This window comes from Rhinoderma darwinii, chromosome 3 (assembly GCF_050947455.1).
Source record: "Rhinoderma darwinii isolate aRhiDar2 chromosome 3, aRhiDar2.hap1, whole genome shotgun sequence".
NCBI classification, from domain to species: Eukaryota; Metazoa; Chordata; class Amphibia; order Anura; family Rhinodermatidae; genus Rhinoderma; species Rhinoderma darwinii.
The window spans coordinates 1,226,768-1,253,467 of record NC_134689.1 but is presented as its reverse complement, the minus strand read 5'-3'; the positions used below and the strand labels follow the sequence as shown (position 1 = coordinate 1,253,467).

General features: G+C 49.0%; 1 protein-coding gene across 2 annotated transcripts in view; it reads right to left on the bottom strand.

Annotated features, from left to right (window-relative positions):
* The window catches only part of ETNK1 (ethanolamine kinase 1), a 37,535-nt gene extending 11,584 nt beyond the window's left edge, over positions 1 to 25,951 (bottom strand). Inside the window, exons 1-2 of one of the 2 annotated variants that reach the window (XM_075855643.1) lie at positions 25,863 to 25,951; positions 11,526 to 11,785 (exon numbers count right to left, since the gene is read on the bottom strand). In XM_075855643.1, the coding sequence (XP_075711758.1) occupies positions 11,526 to 11,731 (206 nt within the window). In that variant the 5' untranslated portion in view covers positions 11,732 to 11,785; positions 25,863 to 25,951. Of the gene's footprint in view, positions 1 to 11,525; positions 11,786 to 17,945; positions 18,345 to 25,862 lie in introns of those variants that run through there. The other variant, XM_075855642.1, reaches the window with a different exon arrangement.
* Between the last annotated feature and the right edge of the window lie 749 nt (positions 25,952 to 26,700).

Here is a 26,700-nt window from a genome sequence, read left to right as displayed (position 1 = left end):
ACAGGCCGTGATGGGGGAGGGGCGAGAGAAGCGGCAAACTCCCTCAGACATTGTGCCTGCAACTAACCCCGCAACAGCGCCTACAGTCGTGTCATATACAGTGCACAACAGTGACCCCCGCAGCAGCTCCTACAGTCCTGTCATATACAGCGCACACTAGTGACCCCCGCAGCAGCGCCTACAGTCCTGTCATATACAGCGCACACTAGTGACCCCGCAGCAGCTCCTACAGTCCTGTCATATACAGCGCACACTAGTGACCCCGCAGCAGCTCCTACACAGTCCTGTCATATACAGCGCACACTAGTGACCCCGCAGCAGCTCCTACACAGTCCTGTCATATACAGCGCACACTAGTGACCCCGCAGCAGCTCCTACAGTCCTGTCATATACAGCGCACACTAGTGACCCCGCAGCAGCTCCTACAGTCCTGTCATAAACAGCGCACACTAGTGACCCCGCAGCAGCTCCTACAGTCCTGTCATATACAGCGCACACTAGTGACCCCGCAGCAGCTCCTACACAGTCCTGTCATATACAGTGCACACTAGTGACCCCGCAGCAGCTCCTACAGTCCTGTCATATACAGCGCACACTAGTGACCCCGCAGCAGCTCCTACACAGTCCTGTCATATACAGTGCACACTAGTGACCCCGCAGCAGCTCCTACAGTCCTGTCATATACAGCGCACACTAGTGACCCCGCAGCAGCTCCTACACAGTCCTGTCATATACAGCGCACACTAGTGACCCCCGCAGCAGCTGCTACAGTCCTGTCATATACAGCGCACACTAGTGACCCCGCAGCAGCTCCTACAGTCCTGTCATATACAGCGCACACTAGTGACCCCGCAGCAGCTCCTACACAGTCCTGTCATATACAGCGCACACTAGTGACCCCGCAGCAGCTCCTACAGTCCTGTCATATACAGCGCACACTAGTGACCCCGCAGCAGCTCCTACAGTCCTGTCATATACAGCGCACACTAGTGACCCCGCAGCAGCTCCTACACAGTCCTGTCATATACAGTGCACACTAGTGACCCCGCAGCAGCTTCTACAGTCCTGTCATATACAGCGCACACTAGTGACCCAGCAGCAGCTCCTACACAGTCCTGTCATATACAGCGCACACTAGTGACCCCGCAGCAGCTGCTACAGTCCTGTCATATACAGCGCACACTAGTGACCCCGCAGCAGCTCCTACAGTCCTGTCATATACAGCGCACACTAGTGACCCCGCAGCAGCTCCTACAGTCCTGTCATATACAGCGCACACTAGTGACCCCGCAGCAGCTCCTACACAGTCCTGTCATATACAGTGCACAATAGTGACCCCGCAGCAGCTCCTACAGTCCTGTCATATACAGTGCACAATAGTGACCCCGCAGCAGCTCCTACAGTCCTGTCATATACAGTGCACAATAGTGACCCCGCAGCAGCTCCTACACAGTCCTGTCATATACAGCGCACACTAGTGACCCCGCAGCAGCTCCTACAGTCCTGTCATATACAGCGCACACTAGTGACCCCGCAGCAGCTCCTACAGTCCTGTCATATACAGCGCACACTAGTGACCCCGCAGCAGCTGCTACAGTCCTGTCATATACAGCGCACACTAGTGACCCAGCAGCAGCTCCTACACAGTCCTGTCATATACAGCGCACACTAGTGACCCCGCAGCAGCTGCTACAGTCCTGTCATATACAGCGCACACTAGTGACCCCGCAGCAGCTCCTACAGTCCTGTCATATACAGCGCACACTAGTGACCCCGCAGCAGCTCCTACAGTCCTGTCATATACAGCGCACACTAGTGACCCCGCAGCAGCTCCTACACAGTCCTGTCATATACAGTGCACAATAGTGACCCCGCAGCAGCTCCTACAGTCCTGTCATATACAGTGCACAATAGTGACCCCGCAGCAGCTCCTACAGTCCTGTCATATACAGTGCACAATAGTGACCCCGCAGCAGCTCCTACACAGTCCTGTCATATACAGCGCACACTAGTGACCCCGCAGCAGCTGCTACAGTCCTGTCATATACAGCGCACACTAGTGACCCCGCAGCAGCTCCTACAGTCCTGTCATATACAGCGCACACTAGTGACCCCGCAGCAGCTCCTACAGTCCTGTCATATACAGCGCACACTAGTGACCCCGCAGCAGCTCCTACACAGTCCTGTCATATACAGCGCACACTAGTGACCCCGCAGCAGCTCCTACAGTCCTGTCATATACAGCGCACACTAGTGACCCCGCAGCAGCTCCTACAGTCCTGTCATATACAGCGCACACTAGTGACCCCGCAGCAGCTCCTACACAGTCCTGTCATATACAGTGCACACTAGTGACCCCGCAGCAGCTTCTACAGTCCTGTCATATACAGCGCACACTAGTGACCCAGCAGCAGCTCCTACACAGTCCTGTCATATACAGCGCACACTAGTGACCCCGCAGCAGCTGCTACAGTCCTGTCATATACAGCGCACACTAGTGACCCCGCAGCAGCTCCTACAGTCCTGTCATATACAGCGCACACTAGTGACCCCGCAGCAGCTCCTACAGTCCTGTCATATACAGCGCACACTAGTGACCCCGCAGCAGCTCCTACACAGTCCTGTCATATACAGTGCACAATAGTGACCCCGCAGCAGCTCCTACAGTCCTGTCATATACAGTGCACAATAGTGACCCCGCAGCAGCTCCTACAGTCCTGTCATATACAGTGCACAATAGTGACCCCGCAGCAGCTCCTACACAGTCCTGTCATATACAGCGCACACTAGTGACCCCGCAGCAGCTCCTACAGTCCTGTCATATACAGCGCACACTAGTGACCCCGCAGCAGCTCCTACAGTCCTGTCATATACAGCGCACACTAGTGACCCCGCAGCAGCTCCTACAGTCCTGTCATATACAGCGCACACTAGTGACCCCGCAGCAGCTCCTACAGTCCTGTCATATACAGCGCACACTAGTGACCCCGCAGCAGCTCCTACAGTCCTGTCATATACAGCGCACACTAGTGACCCCGCAGCAGCTCCTACAGTCCTGTCATATACAGCGCACACTAGTGACCCCGCAGCAGCTCCTACAGTCCTGTCATATACAGCGCACACTAGTGACCCCGCAGCAGCTCCTACAGTCCTGTCATATACAGCGCACACTAGTGACCCCGCAGCAGCTCCTACAGTCCTGTCATATACAGCGCACACTAGTGACCCCGCAGCAGCTCCTACAGTCCTGTCATATACAGCGCACACTAGTGACCCCGCAGCAGCTCCTACAGTCCTGTCATATACAGCGCACACTAGTGACCCCCGCAGCAGCTCCTACAGTCCTGTCATATACAGCGCACACTAGTGACCCCCGCAGCAGCTCCTACAGTCCTGTCGTATACAGCGCACACTAGTGACCCCGCAGCAGCTCCTACAGTCCTGTCATATACAGCGCACACTAGTGACCCCGCAGCAGCTCCTACAGTCCTGTCATATACAGCGCACACTAGTGACCCCGCAGCAACTCCTACAGTCCTGTCATATACAGCGCACACTAGTGACCCCCGCAGCACCTCCTACAGTCCTGTCATATACAGCGCACACTAGTGACACCCGCAGCAGCTCCTACAGTCCTGTCATATACAGCGCACACTAGTGACCCCCGCAGCAGCTCCTACAGTCCTGTCATATACAGCGCACACTAGTGACCCCGCAGCAGCTCCTACACAGTCCTGTCATATACAGCGCACACTAGTGACCCCGCACCAGCTCCTACAGTCCTGTCATATACAGCGCACACTAGTGACCCCGCAGCAGCTCCTACACAGTCCTGTCATATACAGCGCACACTAGTGACCCCGCAGGAGCTGCTACAGTCCTGTCATACAGCGCACACTAGTGACCCCGCAGCAGCTCCTACAGTCCTGTCATATACAGCGCACACTAGTGACCCCGCAGGAGCTGCTACAGTCCTGTCATATACAGCGCACACTAGTGACCCCGCAGCAGCTCCTACACAGTCCTGTCATATACAGCGCACACTAGTGACCCCCGCAGCAGCTCCTACACAGTCCTGTCATATACAGCGCACACTAGTGACCCCGCAGCAGCTCCTACAGTCCTGTCATACAGCGCACACTAGTGACCCAGCAGCAGCTGCTACAGTCCTGTCATATACAGCGCACACTAGTGACCCCCGCAGCAGCTCCTACAGTCGTCATATACAGCGCACACTAGTGACCCCCGCAGCAGCTCCTACAGTCCTGTCATATACAGCGCACACTAGTGACCCCGCAGCAGCTCCTACACAGTCCTGTCATATACAGCGCACACTAGTGACCCCGCAGCAGCTGCTAGTCCTGTCATATACAGCGCACACTAGTGACCCCGCAGCAGCTGCTACAGTCCTGTCATATACAGCGCACACTAGTGACCCCGCAGCAGCTGCTAGTCCTGTCATATACAGCGCACACTAGTGACCCCGCAGCAGCTCCTACAGTCCTGTCATATACAGCGCACACTAGTGACCCCGCAGCAGCTCCTACAGTCCTGTCATATACAGCGCACACTAGTGACCCCCGCAGCAGCTCCTACAGTCCTGTCATACAGCGCACACTAGTGACCCCCGCAGCAGCAGCTCCTACAGTCCGGTCATATACAGCGCAAACTAGTGACCCCGCAGCAGCTCCTACAGTCCTGTCATATACAGCGCACACTAGTGACCCCGCAGCAGCTCCTACAAAGTCCTGTCATATACAGCGCACACTAGTGACCCCGCAGCAGCTGCTACAGTCCTGTCATATACAGCGCACACTAGTGACCCCGCAGCAGCTCCTACACAGTCCTGTCATATACAGCGCACACTAGTGACCCCCGCAGCAGCTCCTACAGTCCTGTCATATACAGCGCACACTAGTGACCCCGCAGCAGCTCCTACAGTCCTGTCATATACAGCGCACACTAGTGACCCCGCAGCAGCTCCTACAGTCCTGTCATATACAGCGCACACTAGTGACCCCGCAGGAGCTGCTACAGTCCTGTCATATACAGCGCACACTAGTGACCCCGCAGCAGCTGCTACAGTCCTGTCATATACAGCACACACTAGTGACCCCGCAGCAGCTCCTACAGTCCTGTCATATACAGCGCACACTAGTGACCCCGCAGCAGCTCCTACAGTCCTGTCATATACAGCGCACACTAGTGACCCCGCAGCAGCTCCTACAGTCCTGTCATATACAGCGCACACTAGTGACCCCGCAGCACCTCCTACAGTCCTGTCATACAGCGCACACTAGTGACCCCGCAGCAGCTCCTACAGTCCTGTCATATACAGCGCACACTAGTGACCCCCGCAGCAGCTCCTACAGTCCTGTCATATACAGCGCACACTAGTGACCCCGCAGCAGCTGCTACAGTCCTGTCATATACAGCGCACACTAGTGACCCCGCAGAACCTCCTACAGTCCTGTCATATACAGCGCACACTAGTGACCCCCGCAGCAGCTCCTACAGTCCTGTCATATACAGCGCACACTAGTGACCCCACAGCAGCAGCTCCTACAGTCCTGTCATATACAGCGCACACTAGTGACCCCGCAGCAGCTCCTACAGACCTGTCATACAGCGCACACTAGTGACCCCGCAGCAGCTCCTACACAGTCCTGTCATATACAACGCACACTAGTGACCCCGCAGCAGCTCCTACAGTCCTGTCATATACAGCGCACACTAGTGACCCCCGCAGCAGCTCCTACACAGTCCTGTCATATACAGCGCACACTAGTGACCCCACAGCAGCTCCTACAGTCCTGTCATATACAGCGCACACTAGTGACCCCGCAGCAGCTCCTACAGTCCTGTCATATACAGCGCACACTAGTGACCCCCGCAGCAGCTCCTACAGTCCTGTCATATACAGCGCACACTAGTGACCCCGCACCAGCTCCTACAGTCCTGTCATATACAGCGCACACTAGTGACCCAGCACCAGCTCCTACAGTCCTGTCATATACAGCGCACACTAGTGACCCAGCACCAGCTCCTACAGTCCTGTCATATACAGCGCACACTAGTGACCCCGCAGCAGCTCCTACAGTCCTGTCATATACAGCGCACACTAGTGACCCCGCAGCAGCTGCTACAGTCCTGTCATATACAGCGCACACTAGTGACCCCGCAGCAGCTGCTACAGTCCTGTCATATACAGCGCACACTAGTGACCCCCGCAGCAGCTCCTACAGTCCTGTCATATACAGCGCACACTAGTGACCCCGCAGCAGCTCCTACAGTCCTGTCATATACAGCGCACACTAGTGACCCCGCACCAGCTCCTACAGTCCTGTCATATACAGCGCACACTAGTGACCCAGCACCAGCTCCTACAGTCCTGTCATATACAGCGCACACTAGTGACCCCGCACCAGCTCCTACAGTCCTGTCATATACAGCGCACACTAGTGACCCCGCAGCAGCTCCTACAGTCCTGTCATATACAGCGCACACTAGTGACCCCGCAGCAGCTCCTACACAGTCCTGTCATATACAGCGCACACTAGTGACCCCCGCAGCAGCTCCTACAGTCCTGTCATATACAGCGCACACTAGTGACTCCCGCAGCAGCTCCTACAGTCCTGTCATATACAGCGCACACTAGTGACCCCGCAGCAGCTCCTACACAGTCCTGTCATATACAGCGCACACTAGTGACCCCGCAGCAGCTGCTACAGTCCTGTCATATACAGCGCACACTAGTGACCCCGCAGCAGCTGCTAGTCCTGTCATATACAGCGCACACTAGTGACCCCCGCAGCAGCTCCTACAGTCCTGTCATATACAGCGCACACTAGTGACCCCGCAGCAGCAGCTCCTACACAGTCCTGTCATATACAGCGCACACTAGTGACCCCGCAGCAGCAGCTCCTACACAGTCCTGTCATATACAGCGCACACTAGTGACCCCGCAGCACCTCCTACAGTCCTGTCATATACAGCGCACACTAGTGACCCCGCAGCAGCTCCTACAGACCTGTCATACAGCGCACACTAGTGACCCCGCAGCAGCTCCTACAGTCCTGTCATATACAGCGCACACTAGTGACCCCGCAGCAGCTCCTACACAGTCCTGTCATATACAGCGCACACTAGTGACCCCCGCAGCAGCTCCTACAGTCCTGTCATATACAGCGCACACTAGTGACTCCCGCAGCAGCTCCTACAGTCCTGTCATATACAGCGCACACTAGTGACCCCGCAGCAGCTCCTACACAGTCCTGTCATATACAGCGCACACTAGTGACCCCGCAGCAGCTGCTACAGTCCTGTCATATACAGCGCACACTAGTGACCCCGCAGCAGCTGCTAGTCCTGTCATATACAGCGCACACTAGTGACCCCGCAGCAGCGCCTACAGTCCTGTCATATACAGCGCAAACTAGTGACCCCGCAGCAGCTCCTACAGTCCTGTCATATACAGCGCAAACTAGTGACCCCGCAGCAGCTCCTACAGTCCTGTCATATACAGCGCACACTAGTGACCCCGCAGCAGCTCCTACACAGTCCTGTCATATACAGCGCACACTAGTGACCCCGCAGCAGCTCCTACACAGTCCTGTCATATACAGCGCACACTAGTGACCCCGCAGCAGCTCCTACAGTCCTGTCATATACAGCGCACACTAGTGACCCCCGCAGCAGCTCCTACAGTCCTGTCATATACAGCGCACACTAGTGACCCCCGCAGCAGCTCCTACAGTCCTGTCATATACAGCGCACACTAGTGACCCCGCAGCAGCTGCTACAGTCCTGTCATATACAGCGCACACTAGTGACCCCGCAGCAGCTCCTACAGTCCTGTCATATACAGCGCACACTAGTGACCCCGCAGCAGCTCCTACAGTCCTGTCATATACAGCGCACACTAGTGACCCCGCAGCAGCTCCTACAGTCCTGTCATATACAGCGCACACTAGTGACCCCGCAGCAGCTCCTACAGTCCTGTCATATACAGCGCACACTAGTGACCCCGCAGCAGCTCCTACAGTCCTGTCATATACAGCGCACACTAGTGACCCCGCAGCAGCTCCTACAGTCCTGTCATATACAGCGCACACTAGTGACCCCCGCAGCAGCTGCTACAGTCCTGTCATATACAGCGCACACTAGTGACCCCCGCAGCAGCTCCTACAGTCCTGTCATATACAGCGCACACTAGTGACCCCGCAGCAGCTCCTACAGTCCTGTCATATACAGCGCACACTAGTGACCCCGCAGCAGCTCCTACAGTCCTGTCATATACAGCGCACACTAGTGACCCCCGCAGCAGCTCCTACAGTCCTGTCATATACAGCGCACACTAGTGACCCCGCAGCACCTCCTACAGTCCTGTCATACAGCGCACACTAGTGACCCCCGCAGCAGCTCCTACAGTCCTGTCATATACAGCGCACACTAGTGACCCCGCAGCAGCAGCTCCTACACAGTCCTGTCATATACAGCGCACACTAGTGACCCCGCAGCAGCAGCTCCTACACAGTCCTGTCATATACAGCGCACACTAGTGACCCCGCAGCACCTCCTACAGTCCTGTCATATACAGCGCACACTAGTGACCCCGCAGCAGCTCCTACAGACCTGTCATACAGCGCACACTAGTGACCCCGCAGCAGCTCCTACACAGTCCTGTCATATACAGCGCACACTAGTGACCCCGCAGCAGCTCCTACAGTCCTGTCATATACAGCGCACACTAGTGACCCCGCAGCAGCTCCTACACAGTCCTGTCATATACAGCGCACACTAGTGACCCCGCAGCAGCTCCTACAGTCCTGTCATATACAGCGCACACTAGTGCCCCCGCAGCAGCTCCTACAGTCCTGTCATATACAGCGCACACTAGTGACCCCCTCAGCAGCTCCTAGAGTCCTGTGATATACAGCGCACACTAGTGACCCCGCACCAGCTCCTACAGTCCTGTCATATACAGCGCACACTAGTGACCCAGCACCAGCTCCTACAGTCCTGTCATATACAGCGCACACTAGTGACCCCGCACCAGCTCCTACAGTCCTGTCATATACAGCGCACACTAGTGACCCCGCAGCAGCTGCTACAGTCCTGTCATATACAGCGCAAACTAGTGACCCCGCAGCAGCTCCTACAGTCCTGTCATATACAGCGCACACTAGTGACCCCCGCAGCAGCTCCTACAGTCCTGTCATATACAGCGCACACTAGTGACCCCCGCAGCAGCTCCTACAGTCCTGTCATATACAGCGCACACTAGTGACCCCGCAGCAGCTGCTACAGTCCTGTTATATACAGCGCACACTAGTGACCCCCGCAGCAGCTCCTACAGTCCTGTCATATACAGCGCACACTAGTGACCCCGCAGCAGCTCCTACACAGTCCTGTCATATACAGCGCACACTAGTGACCCCGCAGCAGCTCCTACACAGTCCTGTCATATACAGCGCACACTAGTGACCCCGCAGCAGCTCCTACAGTCCTGTCATATACAGTGCACACTAGTGACCCCCGCAGCAGCTCCTACAGTCCTGTCATATACAGCGCACACTAGTGACCCCGCACCAGCTCCTACAGTCCTGTCATATACAGCGCACACTAGTGACCCAGCACCAGCTCCTACAGTCCTGTCATATACAGCGCACACTAGTGACCCCGCAGCAGCTCCTACAGTCCTGTCATATACAGCGCACACTAGTGACACCGCAGCAGCAGCTCCTACAGTCCTGTCATATACATCGCACACTAGTGACCCCGCAGCAGCTCCTACAGTCCTGTCATATACAGTGCACACTAGTGACTCCGCAGCAGCGCCTACAGTCCTGTCATATACAGCGCACACTAGTGACCCCGCAGCAGCTCCTACAGTCCTGTCATATACAGCGCACACTAGTGACCCAGCACCAGCTCCTACAGTCCTGTCATATACAGCGCACACTAGTGACCCCGCAGCAGCTCCTACAGTCCTGTCATATACAGCGCACACTAGTGACACCGCAGCAGCAGCTCCTACAGTCCTGTCATATACAGCGCACACTAGTGACCCCGCAGCAGCTCCTACAGTCCTGTCATATACAGCGCACACTAGTGACCCCGCAGCAGCTCCTAGTCCTGTCATATACAGCACACACTAGTGACTCCGCAGCAGCGCCTACAGTCCTGTCATATACAGCGCACACTAGTGACCCCGCAGCAGCTCCTACAGTCCTGTCATATACAGCGCACACTAGTGACCCCGCACCAGCTCCTACAGTCCTGTCATATACAGCGCACACTAGTGACCCCGCACCAGCTCCTACAGTCCTGTCATATACAGCGCACACTAGTGACCCCCGCACCAGCTCCTACAGTCCTGTCATATACAGCGCACACTAGTGACCCCGCAGCAGCTGCTACAGTCCTGTCATATACAGCGCACACTAGTGACCCCGCAGCAGCTCCTACAGTCCTGTCATATACAGCGCACACTAGTGACCCCGCAGCAGCTCCTACAGTCCTGTCATATACAGCGCACACTAGTGACCCCGCAGCAGCTCCTACAGTCCTGTCATATACAGCGCACACTAGTGACCCCGCAGCAGCTCCTACAGTCCTGTCATATACAGTGCACACTAGTGACCCCGCAGCAGCTGCTACAGTCCTGTCATATACAGCGCACACTAGTGACCCCGCAGCAGCTGCTACAGTCCTGTCATATACAGCGCACACTAGTGACCCCGCAGCAGCTGCTACAGTCCTGTCATATACAGCGCACACTAGTGACCCCGCAGCAGCTCCTACAGTCCTGTCATATACAGCGCACACTAGTGACCCCGCAGCAGCTCCTACACAGTCCTGTCATATACAGCGCACACTAGTGACCCCGCAGCAGCTCCTACAGTCCTGTCATATACAGTGCACACTAGTGACCCCGCAGCAGCTCCTACAGTCCTGTCATATACAGCGCACACTAGTGAGCCCCGCAGCAGCTCCTACAGTCCTGTCATATACAGCGCACACTAGTGACCCCGCAGCAGCTCCTACACAGTCCTGTCATATACAGCGCACACTAGTGACCCCGCAGCAGCAGCTCCTACAGTCCTGTCATATACAGCGCACACTAGTGACCCCGCAGCAGCTCCTACAGTCCTGTCATATACAGCGCACACTAGTGACCCCGCAGCAGCTGCTACAGTCCTGTCATATACAGCGCACACTAGTGACCCCGCAGCAGCTCCTACAGTCCTGTCATATACAGCGCACACTAGTGACCCCGCAGCAGCTGCTACAGTCCTGTCATATACAGCGCACACTAGTGACCCCGCAGCAGCTCCTACAGTCCTGTCATATACAGCGCACACTAGTGACCCCGGAGCAGCTCCTACACAGTCCTGTCATATACAGCGCACACTAGTGACCCCGCAGCACCTCCTACAGTCCTGTCATATACAGCGCACGCCAGTGATCCAGTTCCCTGCTTGAATAACCACCCAGGGACAATATTTTGCGCTTGTTCGTACCGGCATATTTTAGGATTACAGACGTGCTCAGGATCCAGCGCCTCTCCCTGCATGAACTCATAGCACAGGCCGTTATTAAAGGTGCAGTACAGTTGGGGGGCGCAGCCATGCGACTGTAAAACACGGAAACTCTTCACTTCCTCGTCACGGTCCACGAGCAGCTCGGTCTTGTTCCCGTAGATTCTCACCAGGACAACGTCCTCCATAGTGTCTCCGACATAGCAGCCAATCAGTTTATTAGTTATACCGTCCGTAAATACCTGAAACAAACAATTACATAAAATGGGAACCTTGAAAAATAAAATTACGCTCAGACTTTCCCAACTTTAATACGGCTGATAACAGGGAACAGTAGTTTATACTTATAATTAAATGCACAGCAATTACAGAGACGCTAACGCTGAACTGTCCCTTTAAGTTTAAGGAATCAACAAGAAGACGACTTAATGAGACCTAATAAAGGTGTTGGGACCAGTTCACACGGAGTTTATAGACCATGATTGACGAGGAAGCCACGTCAGAATCAGCGCAAAGAAACGCCCCAAATCGCCATCTATTGATTTCAATTTAGAGGCAGAGGCGTCTTCTCCCCGGGCGGCTTTTGCTCTTCTCACGGTTTCTGCCTCAGACCTGCCGTTAGGATCAATGGTCGGCAGAAAAAAACTAAAATCATCAAGACGCTCTCGCAAGTCAAAATCTGCCTCAAAATTCCGGAAGGATTTTTGGAGCACGATTTTTTCTGCCCGTCACAAAACTCGTGAACTAGGAATTAAGTAACCGTGCGTAATAAAGCCGACCGCTCCAAGCCCATTCACAGATGGCGTCAACGCCAAGGAAACACCATTTGGCTGAACGGAAGAAGGTGCAGATTGCAGACGTGACGAGGGCGTTACAAGAGCGCCGGCCGCGTCCACATTACTGCGCAGCAGCGCGCCAATCCACTCCGCGTTCTACCTCCAGACCGGCACAGACATTACCTTTCCACTGGACGATCCCACGACAGTGGTGTGTATGGAGCACCCCCACCTAGTCCGGCAGTTTTTGTGGAGGTGTGGAAACCGCTATTGCTTCAGAGCTGCACTCACTATTCTACAGGCTTCAGAGCTAAAATCTCCCATCATTCCTTGCTTGTTCAGTGTCTTTTCAAAAGGCGCTGTTAATAAGGAAAAATGACCTGCCCCCATACATTACACACCTTTGCTAAGCGGTTGGTGGGAGCGTCCATCCACAAGCTTGCTGACTGTTACCAATAACAAACAGAATAGTGAATGCAGCTCTGGAGTATAATCCAGGCTGTAACATTGTATAATCTCTCGTGTACGGATCCGATGTGGTCGTCATCATCCCTTGCAGATGCTCAGGAGCCAGCACTGCAGCGCCATCCCCTCCTCGCATTTCTCTGCTGCCGACTCCACAATCCAGAAGCCCGAATAATCATTTCAGGAGAAGGGTTAAAATCCAATAGAATAATTCGGTGGAATCCTGCACGAGTCGAGGAATGCGGGGGCAAATAACGAAGGAAACACATGATCCTAGAAGACCCAGAGACCCCCTTCCATTATTATTGTGGGGTCTATTCATAATAATGGAGATTTGCCATTCAGGGTGTATGGAAAGCTGGGTGACATTATTTGGCACTGTCAAGCCTGTCATTTTATCTCAGGGGCATATTCTGATGTCAGGACATAAAACCACTGCTGCAGTGAATAAATACGGGGTCAGGTGGAGAGCAGCGGCGGCGCCAGGATCCTGCAGATGACACGACTCACATGACAAACAGCGAGGGAACAATAAGCTTCTTATGTAAGAGGAATCAACCCGAGCAGCCACGTTTAACACAGAGGATCCCGGGGTCATCTGTCCAGAGACCCCCCACATATGACATATGGACCTGTCCAGAGACCCCCAACATATGGACCTGTCCAGAGACCCCCACATATGACATATGGACCTGTCCAGAGAGCCCTGACATATGGACCCGTCCAGAGACCCCCAACATATGAACCTGTCCAGAGACCCCAACATATGAACCTGTCCAGAGACCCCAACATATGAACCTGTCCAGAGACCCCAACATATGAACCTGTCCAGAGACCCCAACATATGACACATGGACCTGTCCAGGCTCCTACACATAACGATTCATCATTATATAACGGTCAGCAACTTTATAATAAACGGTGTTTCAATTCACCATTTCAATATCTCTGCATGCGGTTAGTGAATCACATCTATTGTTTACATCCAGAGCCTGAGGGTTTGTTACAATTGCATCCAGTTTAGATAATCATCTCTGACCTAAAGACTTCAGCAGCACAAATCTCTCCTGTCATGGTAGAGGTTACAACGTATCAGTCTGGAGGATGAATGGTCTAGACTGATACACAGTAACAAGACCTCAGGTGTGAGAAGTAGAAGGTGTGTACAGGTGTCAGCCTCTAGATGTAAGCAATAAATTCACTGGCAGCAAGCAGAGTTATGGAAAATGGTGTACAGAGTATAGTCCCGCTTTAGGTTATGAACCTCTACAAGTGCAGAGTCCTGGAGCGATCACGACTCCCAGAACTCAGGGGAGTAACACAACGGTCAGAAAACAAGTGCCCCGCCACCGAACCCCCCGCTGCACAAACCTGCCCGCACCGCTCATCAACCAGTATATACCCGTCACGACAGCCGGGACACTCCAAAACATCATTATATACTGTACCGGGCACAGAAGGTAATACACAGGGACAAGAGTCCACAGCTCATCATAGCACTGGAGCGTCCACTGTGATCTGAAGGGGTCCGAGTGGAAAGACCCCCCCACCCCCATCATCCTGCACCTTCCACTGTGATCTGTGGGGGTCGGAGCACTGAGACCCCCCAATCCTGTACCTTCCACTGTCTTCTGTAGGGCTCAGAGTGCTGAGACCCCCCCCCCCCCACACACAATCCTGCACCTTCCACTGTGATCTGTGGGGGTCGGAGCGCTGAGACCCCCCCACCTTCTTGCACCTTCCACTGTGATCTGTGGGGGTCGGAGCGCTGAGACCCCCCCATCATCCTGCATCTTCCACTGTGATCTGTGGGGGTCCGAGCGCTGAGACCCTCCAATCCTGCACCTTCCACTGTGATCTGCAGGGGTCCGAGAGCTGAGACCCCCCCATCATCCTGCATCTTCCACTGTGATCTGTGGGGGTCGGAGCGCTGAGACCCCCCACCTTCTTGCACCTTCCACGGTGATTGGTGCCCCCCAATAGAACAACTATGTGTGTCTTCAGCCTAAGGGTCAGCAGTTCACACAGAGTTTGACACGTTTGACACGGAAACCGCGTCGGAAAACGCGCCAAACAACGTACGAAAATGTGATTTTTGCCGCGAGCGGATAAACAGTCTGGCGGGAGAAAGCAGCGCCATGCCTGATCTTCGCGCGGTTACATCTCTGACCTCCCGTATTTCGCTGTTTTTGCCCATCGGCGCTCAATTGCTTTGGGGCGAAAAACGTGGCAAACAGCGTGCAAAAAACTGTGTGAACAGAGCCTAAGGAGGAGCACCGGTAACAGTGGAAGGCGCAGTATTGGGAGGGGGGGGGGGTCTCTGTACCTGGACCCCCACAGATCACAACTTCTCACGTTTCTATGACCTATAAAAAGTTCTGCATAAGTTCAGATAAACCTTTAACCGAGAATAGAACCCCGAACTTCCTCCACCAGGAAACATGATAACCACGTCCTCCTAGACCCATCCACAGGGAGTAGCAGGGGCGCTGGGTCCCCAATATCCGCTAGAGAGGGTAATGGATAATCAGCACCCCCCTTCCTCCACGTACTAAGGGGGTACGTGGATATGGAGAGGTCCCGCCGTGCTGTAGGGACTGTACAACTTCTCCGATCCCTCCCACTTGATTGAAACCAATCACAGTCATGTGAGACGTAACCGCCGCACAACGTATCCTACAGTCAGTGTCACTGCCCAGCCCGACATGGCTGATAACAGGGAACAATAGACGATATTGAGCTGCAGATGGAGGGCCCGTGGGTGTGAGCTCAGAGCAGGGATTCCTCAATTACAGATTGTGAACAAGTATGTCAGGAATGCTCCATTGAGGGACGACAGATTCTGAACATCGGACTCATACGATGGGGTACCGGAAGACTCACCCGACCTCACAAACATTACAGGAAACTATAAGGCGCCCCCTCCTCACGTGGAACTTCAGGGGTGCACAAAATAACGCAATCACCCAAGACGTCACCCCCAGGACCCTGCAGCATGGAAGAATCGGGGAGATGAGCCGCCCAGGGGGGAGAAGTGAACGCCACGGCGAGAAACCGGCAACTTATGCCACGCAAGGGCTCAAACCGCACTCCATCACTAAATTACATGCTTAATATTTCAACATCTCTGCTTGCTGTGGCTAAAAGGGTAAATTGCTATTTACATCCAGAGGCTGAAAACTTAAATACCGAGCCCTGCAAACACAGCTGAGGATTTGTTACAATGTAGGTAATAATTGGAATATGACGGGGGCACTGACTACAAGGTGCAATGCCGCCGTGTAGCCCTGGCCTCAAATTATCCTACAGCAAACGCACACGACACGCCTGCAAACAAACCACAAGTCACAGAAATATGACACTAAACATGGCGTGAGCAGAAGCTTCCGGAGTACGAGGACAGGAGGGGGGGCGGACGGGGCGAGCAGGAAGCTGGAGGAGAACCCCAACCTGTGCCGCACTGGAGACCCCACAAACAGGGCTTAACACTCCCCACCCCATCACACGGCACCGGACACACAGCGCCGCCCGCTGGGCCCCCACAACGGCAGCCTCCTCCCCCGCAGCTCGTCCTGGTCCTCTGGGTGCAGACACTACACGGGCAGCGCGGCCGGCAGAGTCAGCCCTGGAGGAGCAGAACACGATGACCTCATCACTGCAACCAATAGCGATGGCTCAGGAAGGTCACATGACCAAGGAATGATTACCGGAGGCGACCCGGCGTCATCCGCCCCACCACAGAAGACGAGCGTTTCCACACGTGAAAGGCGGCGCAGTGCGGACTGTGAGGAAGGCGACATTCAGGACTCCAGGAAAGTAGGGTGACATCCCCTGCAGGAGCAGCAGAGTTACCAAGATTTTATTTTCTTGAGGGGAGACGCTGTATGAACCCGGAGGTCTGCGGAGCCGGGGGACGCGGCCGCTAAACCGCAGAGAAGAGGACGGTCATGTGACTGCTCAGCCAACGCACACTTCTCCCGGACGAGGAACCAAAAGCACACGAAACCGCGGCATCATTGTCTGTGTGGTAAAGCGCGACTCCACGGAAGCAGCGGCGAGACTAGAGTCAGGGTCTAACATTGGCGCAATCTTCAAAATACAAGAGGAGGATCCTTCACCTTCAGTGGAAAAAAAAACAGAATATGGCAGATAACTGCGAGCACAGGGCAGCAGCAGTGACTATGACAGCTACACTCCTAACCCCCCGCCCACCAACGCCATTTATGGTGGCGAGACCGGGGGCACGGACGCTGCGTGGTGGCGGGACCGGGGGCACGGACGCTGCGTGGTGGCGAGACCGGGGGCACGGGTGGCTAGACCTGGGGCACTGACGCTGCGGGGTGGCGAGACCGGGGGCACGGGCGGCGAGACCGGGGGCACTGACGCTGCGTGGTGGCGTCCTGTAAACACAGAGAAAGGGGCGCAAAACACCCACGAAGGGCCGTAACCTGCAGAGAATGACCCCCAGACACCCGCTGCAGACTCTGTATGGAATCGGAGGTTACGGGCCCCGGCAGAACGGCGGCTCTGTACGCCGGACCTCGCCACTAATATCTCCACCCCCAGAATAACGTTACTGCGATGATTCATCACGGCGACCGCAGCGCTCTCTGCATCCCTCACAATGTGAACACGTCTTTATCCAACGTCTCCGGAAAGCGGTCAACAATCTCAGCAAGTAAAGACCGGACCCCAATAATCAGAACCCCTCCCCCACCTCATAACTGTCCAAGTACCACTGACCCCCCCCCCCCCACACACACACCCTGCTCCCCAATACTGAGAAACCACCCAAAACCCACTGTACCCCTGAACTTGTCCACTCACAAACCCCCCCCACCATTCAACGCACACATTATGGGGGGACAATCAAAACTGGTGCACAGGAGAAGTGGAGCGGTCTCCCATAGCAACTAATCACGACGCTGCTTTCACTTTCAACAAAGCCTCTGAAAAATGAGAGCTGGAATCTGATTGGTTGCTATGGGAGACTGCTCCACTTCTCCTATGCACCATTTTTAATAAATCTTCCGCATTGTACAATCCCGCAGTCACCGCAAATCACCGGGATCCCGCATTATCTGCACCACACACACCGGGGACCCCGCATTACCTGCCCCCCACACACCGGGGACCCCGCAGCCCCCCCTCCCCTGGTTACCTGGGTGGTGACGTCCTCCGGCTTCCACTCCGGCCGCAGCTCATTCAGTAGCCGCAGAGCCCCCTCCCGGTAGGCGCCCTCCAGCACGGTGAGCTCCAGCCGCGGAACCTCCGGTGAGCCGGGTGGGACATGAATATAATTAGCCATAAACGGGAACCTGGAGCTGACACAGCCGCGGAGCAGAGAAAGCAGCGCCCGGCCCGACGTCCCGCACACCCCGCCCGTTCTCTTCACGACTATCGCGATATAGATCCCGACGACTCCTTAGTCACACACTGTCTGAATGACGATCCGTTCCCCGGTAACACGAAGCTGCGCTGCCCGGACCCGTCCACAATATATCCGAGCACACGGACGAATGGAAAATTCCACTACCAGAGACACGCCCCCTGCGCTGACAGCGGTGTGGCCTGACCCGTGACGTCACCAGACTATCACTCATTTACCGTATAACTCATAATACGAAGTCTTTACTTATCCGGCGAACGTCTCCACCCATTCACCTCATGATGCCAGAGCCAGTGACGTCACACCATAGACTGGCTCTGCGCCTACCGTAATCCGCATAATACAACGTACATACGACCAAACCTAATACACTACAAGAATGACAGCCTATATACAAGAATAACACTACTATAATACTGCCCCTATATACAAGAATATAACTACTATAATACTGCCCCTATATACAAGAATATAACTACTATAATACTGCCTCCTATATACAAGAATATAACTACTATAATACTGCCCCTATATACAAGAATATAACTACTATAATACTGCCTCCTATATACAAGAATATAACTACTATAATACTGCCCCTATATACAAGAATATAACTACTATAATACTGCCCCTATATACAAGAATATAACTACTATAATACTGCCCCCTATATACAAGAATATAACTACTATAATACTGCCCCTATATACAAGAATATAACTACTATAATACTGCCCCTATATACAAGAATATAACTACTATAATACTACTCCTATATACATGAATATAACTACTATAATACTGCCCCCTATATACAAGAATATAACTACTATAATACTACTCCTATATACAAGAATATAACTACTATAATACTGCCCCCTATATACAAGAATATAACTACTATAATACTGCCCCTATATACAAGAATATAACTACTATAATACTGCCCTCTATATACAAGAATATAACTACTATAATACTGCTCCTATATACAAGAATATAACTACTATAATACTGCCTCCTATATACAAGAATATAACTACTATAATACTGCTCCTATATACAAGAATATAACTACTATAATACTGCTCCTATATACAAGAATATAACTACTATAATACTGCCACTATATACAACAATATAACTACTATAATACTACTCCTATATACAAGAATATAACTACTATAATACTGCTCCTATATACAAGAATATAACTACTATAATACTGCCCCCTATATACAAGAATATAACTACTATAATACTGCCCCTATATACAAGAATATAACTACTATAATACTGCTCCTATATACAAGAATATAACTACTATAATACTGCCCCCTATATACAAGAATATAACTACTATAATACTGCCCCTATATACAAGAATATAACTACTATAATACTGCTCCTATATACAAGAATATAACTACTATAATACTGCCCCCTATATACAAGAATATAACTACTATAATACTGCCCCTATATACAAGAATATAACTACTATAATACTGCCACTATATACAACAATATAACTACTATAATACTACTCCTATATACAAGAATAGAACTACTATAATACTGCTCCTATATACAAGAATATAACTACTATAATACTGCCTCCTATATACAAGAATATAACTACTATAATACTGCTCCCTATATACAAGAATATAACTACTATAATACTGCTCCCTATATACAAGAATATAACTACTATAATACTGCTCCTATATACAAGAATATAACTACTATAATACTGCCCCCTATATACAAGAATATAACTACTATAATACTGCCTCCTATATACAAGAATATAACTACTATAATACTGCTCCCTATATACAAGAATATAACTACTATAATACTGCCTCCTATATACAAGAATATAACTACTATAATACTGCCCCCTATATACAAGAATATAACTACTATAATACTGCCCCCTATATACAAGAATATAACTACTATAATACTGCTCCTATATACAAGAATATAACTACTATAATACTGCCCCTATATACAAGAATATAACTACTATAATACTGCCCCCTATATACAAGAATATAACTACTATAATACTGCCCCCATATACAAGAATATATCTACTATAATACTGCTCTTATATACAAGAATATATCTACTATAATACTGCCCCTATATACAAGAATATAACTACTATAATACTGCCCCCTATATACAAGAATATAACTATTATAATACTGCCCCCTATATACAAGAATATTACTACTATAATACTGCCCCTATATACAACAATATAACTACTATAATACTGCTCCTATATACAAGAATATAACTACTATAATACTGCCACTATATACAACAATATAACTACTATAATACTGCCCCCTATATACAACAATATAACTATTATAATACTGCCTCCTATATACAAGAATATAACTACTATAATACTGCCCCCTATATACAAGAATATAACTACTATAATACTGCCTCCTATATACAAGAATATAACTACTATAATACTGCCTCCTATATACAACAATATAACTACTATAATACTGCCCCCTATATACAAGAATATAACTACTATAATACTGCCTCCTATATACAAGAATATAACTACTATAATACTGCCCCCTATATACAAGAATATAACTACTATAATACTGCCCCCTATATACAAGAATAGAACTACTATAATACTGCCTCCTATATACAAGAATATAACTACTATAATACTGCCTCCTATATACAAGACTATAACTACTATAATACTACTCCCTATATACAAGAATATAACTACTATAATACTGCCCCTATATACAAGAATATTACTATAATACTGCCCCTATATACAAGAATATAACTACTATAATACTGCCCCTATATACAAGAATATAACTACTATAATACTGCCACTATATACAACAATATAACTACTATAATACTGCCCCCTATATACAAGAATATAACTACTATAATACTGCCCCTATATACAAGAATATTACTATAATACTGCCCCTATATACAAGAATATAACTACTATAATACTGCTCCTATATACAAGAATATAACTACTATAATACTGCTCCTATATACAAGAATATAACTACTATAATACTGCTCCCTATATACAAGAATATAACTACTATAATACTGCCCCTATATACAAGAATATAACTACTATAATACTGCTCCTATATATACAAGAATATAACTACTATAATACTGCCCCCTATATACAAGAATATAACTACTGTAATACTGCCCCTATATACAAGAATATAACTACTATAATACTGCTCCTATATACAAGAATATAACTACTATAATACCTCCCCCTATATACAAGAATATAACTACTATAATGCTGCCCCTATATACAAGACTATAACTACTATAATACTGCCCCTATATACAAGAATATAACTGCTATAATACTGCTCCTATATACAAGAATATAACTACTATAATACTGCTCCTATATACAAGATTATAACTACTATAATACTGCCCCCTATATACAAGAATATAACTACTATAATACTGCTCCTATATACAAGAATATAACTACTATAATACTGCCCCCTATATACAAGAATATAACTACTATAATACTGCTCCTATATACAAGAATATAACTACTATAATACTGCCCCTATATACAAGAATATAACTACTATAATACTGCCACTATATACAACAATATAACTACTATAATACTGCCCCCTATATACAACAATATAACTACTATAATACTGACCCCTATATACAAGAATATAACTACTATAATACTGCCCCCTATATACAAGAATATAACTACTATAATACTGCCTCCTATATACAAGAATATAACTACTATAATACTGCCCCCTATATACAAGAATATAACTACTATAATACTGTCCCTATATACAAGAATAGAACTACTATAATACTGCTCCTATATACAAGAATATAACTACTATAATACTGCCCCTATATACAAGAATATAACTGCTATAATACTGCTCCTATATACAAGAATATAACTACTATAATACTGCTCCTATATACAAGATTATAACTACTATAATACTGCTCCTATATACAATAATATAACTACTATAATACTGCCCCCTGTATACAAGAATATAACTACTGTAATACTACCCCCTATATACAAGAATATAACTACTATAATACTGCTCCTATATACAAGAATATAACTACTATAATACTGCCCCTATATACAAGAATATAACTACTATAATACTGCTCCTATATACAAGAATATAACTACTATAATACTGCCTCCTATATACAAGAATATAACTACTATAATACTGCTCCTATATATACAAGAATATAACTACTATAATACTGCCCCTATATACAAGAATATAACTACTATAATACTGCTCCTATATACAATAATATAACTACTATAATACTGCCCCCTGTATACAAGAATATAACTACTGTAATACTACCCCCTATATACAAGAATATAACTACTATAATACTGCTCCTATATACAAGAATATAACTACTATAATACTGCCCCTATATACAAGAATATAACTACTATAATACTGCTCCTATATACAAGAATATAACTACTATAATACTGCCCCCTATATACAAGAATATAACTACTATAATACTGCCCCCTAGATACAAGAATATAACTACTATAATACTGCCCCCTATATACAAGAATATAACTACTATAATACTGCTCCTATATACAAGAATATAACTACTATAATACTGCCCCCTATATACAAGAATATAACTACTATAATACTGCTCCTATATACAAGAATATAACTACTATAATACTGCCCCCTAGATACAAGAATATAACTACTATAATACTGCCCCCTATATACAAGAATATAACTACTATAATAATGCCCCTATATACAAGAATATAACTACTATAATACTGCTCCTATATACAAGAATATAACTACTATAATACCGCCCCTATATACAAGAATATAACTACTATAATACTGCCCCTATATACAAGAATATAACTACTATAATACTGCCACTATATACAGGAATATAACGACTATAATACTGCCCCTACATACAAGAATATAACTACTATAATACTGCTCCTACATACAAGAATATAACTACTATAATACTGCTCCTATATACAAGAATATAACTACTATAATACTGCCCCTATATGCAAGAATATAACTACTATAATACTGCTCCATATATACAAGAATATAACTACTATAATACTGCCCCCTATATACAAGAATATAACTACTATAATACTGCTCCTATATACAAGAATATAACTACTATAATACTGCTCCTATATACAATAATATAACTACTATAATACTGCCCCTATATACAAGAATATAACTACTATAATACTGCCCCCTATAGCCTGGATATGGAGTTGATCAGACCGGGGGTTATATGTGATGGAGATAATACGTGATCTATATAGGTTCATGTCTTTTTTTCCTGATTTCCTCTGATTTTACAGGTAGAACATGATTTCTCAATTTCCTTCTTGTCGTTGATGATTGTCAGATAATTATTTTGTACCCAAAACAAAAATGTGCGTTTTACCTTTTCGCTTATTTGATGTTTATCAACAGAAAATGTTGAGAGTTGCTCCACAGCATCGGATGACAAACTTCCGTTTTATTACTTACAGCACCTGCTGAGATACGGACAGTGGACTTGTCCTTTAAACATGCGAATATCATTTTTAGACCAGTATCAGCACAGACCCTGACTGTTGAATTTCGAGGATCTACAGTATGCCAGTGTTAGGCTTCGTTCACATCTGCGCTGGCGTCCTGTTCCGGCGTTCCGGCTGAGCTTTCCATCCGAACGAGACCTTGACTGACACAAACGGAAACCAAAGGTTTCCGTTTCCACCAGCATTGATTTCAATGGTGACTGATCCGGTGCCAATGGTTTCCGTTTCCACCAGCATTGATTTCATTGGTGACTGATCCGGTGCCAATGGTTTCCGTTTGTCTCAGTTGTGCAGGGGTTCCGTCATTTTGATAGAATCAATAGCGGTCGACTAGCGAAACATCGGAACGGGACCCTAGTGCCGATGTGAACGAAGCCTTAGAGGGGTATTCAGGTATGTACACCCCCTTTAGGCCAGGGCTCCGCAGCAATATTACACACCACCAATATTGCACATTATACTGATATGGTGGGCAAAGGCTTCCAGTAGACGACCCCTCTCTATCTTTTGGCTAGGGACCAGCAGTGTAAAGACCCTTTTACACTGGCCAATTATCGGGCAAACGAGCGTTCAGGGAGACGCGCTGCCGACATGATAGAAATGTATGTGGACGAGCGATCGGAGTAATGAGGGCTCGTCGCCATACCAGCTCCTTGTGACAGGAGCGCCGATCAACGAGCTCATTATACCGGCCAAACTTGACCAGCGTAAAAGTACATTAAGACCCCTTAGTCTTCACCATGTGGCCTCATGGAACAGCACAGGCCGGACACTAAGAAGTCCATATTGTGTCCTGTCCTCTCTGCACTCTCACCTCGGGCATCGTCACCTCCGAAACTCGCCTCTCATCGGCCAAGTACCAGCCTCCGAGCCCTGAAAACAAACTCTCTTATTAAACATTAAACACTTCACCTGCCGGCGCAAGAATTCCTGGAGTAAAGTTCACATTCCGCACAGGAGCTGGTTAAACATTGAACATTTTCGCTTTCACTGCGCGCCAATACGGTTATCAGCAGACACGCTCAGGACACACAATTGCTGCGTTATCTGCGATTTATCTGATGTCACAACAATGTATCACAGGAGAAGTGCTTACCGTGGGGGGGTGCAGGTACTGATCAGGCGTGGATACTATAGAGCCAGGTCACCCCACCTCTAGGGGCACAACAAGAGTGGGAGCGATCGCCCCTGATTCAGGATCAGGGCCCTGTTTTTATTACGGCGACTGCAATGATAATTGTCGGTACCATGGGGCTGAGATCGCAGAGGTGAATGAAAAGTTTGGAAGTTGTTCGGCTACGGGTCACATCGATCGCTGACCTGGAAAATGGCTGAAGAGGAGCCGCGCAATTTTCAGTAAACTTATTTACAATCTACATATTTACCCAATTCACTAAGTACTGGAGACGCACAACGACTTCTCTCTAGATTAGACTATTAATGAACCACAAATGACCATTGTACGTTTTCTCAAGAATTTTAATCCAGGAGCACTGGGAATCTATAGGCGCTGAATTATTAGATATTCTGGATTATTGGATGGTTATAGGAAAGTCTATTTATCCATATTAAAGTCTATAGCGGCGGCCGCTCTTACAGATCAGTTCTCAGTTCTGACTAATAGGGAGGGCCCCGGATGACGTCCATATGTCCTATTAGGGCATATGGACTCGGATAACCCTCATGAGACACCCCTTGTAATAGAACATATGGCAGATTTTCCGCTGAAACAACTGGCGTTTTATAAATGAGATCAGGCAGGTGGTTCATTGTTATTATGACAACACTCCCTGGAATACGACCTTTTCTTCATTTTCTGTATGTGCCCCCCAGGAAAGACATCAGTGAAGAAATAAACACTGGTATCCCGAGGTCGGATGTGGCTGCGGATACGTTACATGGCGAGCAGAAAATATCACAAAACTCAGAGGAACTCTGCTAAATCTCCGCCGGCCAGTCATAAGTAACGAGATCCTTACCTGGGATTGGGCGGATGCACAGAACAGTCTAATAAACCTCCTGTAATCATCTACGGACAGAAACTGATACAGTAACCATGGAAACTTCAATTACTGTATCCAAAAATAGCTGAGAAAAATACAAAGTAACAAGAGGATAAGAGACAGCTGAGACAGAGAGATGAGAGGGTGAGACAGCTGAGACAGAGAGATGAGAGGGTGAGACAGCTGAGACAGAGAGATGAGAGGGTGAGAGAGAGCTGAGACAGAGAGATGAGAGGGCGAGAGAGAGCTGAGACAGATGAGACAGAGAGATGAGAGGGCGAGAGAGAGCGGAGACAGAGAGATGAGACAGAGAGATGAGACGTCGAAAAGCTGAGACAGAGATGAGAGGGCGAGAGAGCTGAGAGAGAGAGATGAGCGAGTGAGACAGCTGAGACAGAGAGATGAGACAGAGAGATAAGAGGGTGAGACAGCTGAGACAGAGAGATGAGACAGAGATGAGAGGGCGAGAGAGAGCTGAGACAGAGAGATCAGACAGAGAGATGAGACATCGAAAGAGAGCTGAGACAGAGATGAGAGGGCGAGAGAGCTGAGAGAGAGAGATGAGCGGGTGAGACAGCTGAGACAGAGAGATGAGACAGAGAGATGAGAGAGCTGAGACAGAGATGAGAGGGCGAGAGAGCTGAGACAGAGAGATGAGAGGGAGAGACAGAGAGATAAGAGGGAGAGACAGCTGAGACAGAGATGAGAGGTAGAGAGCTGAGACAGAGAGATGAGAGGGCGAGAGAAAACTGAGACAGAGAGATGAGAGGGTGAGACAGAGATGAGACTGAGAGATGAGAGGGTGAGACAGAGA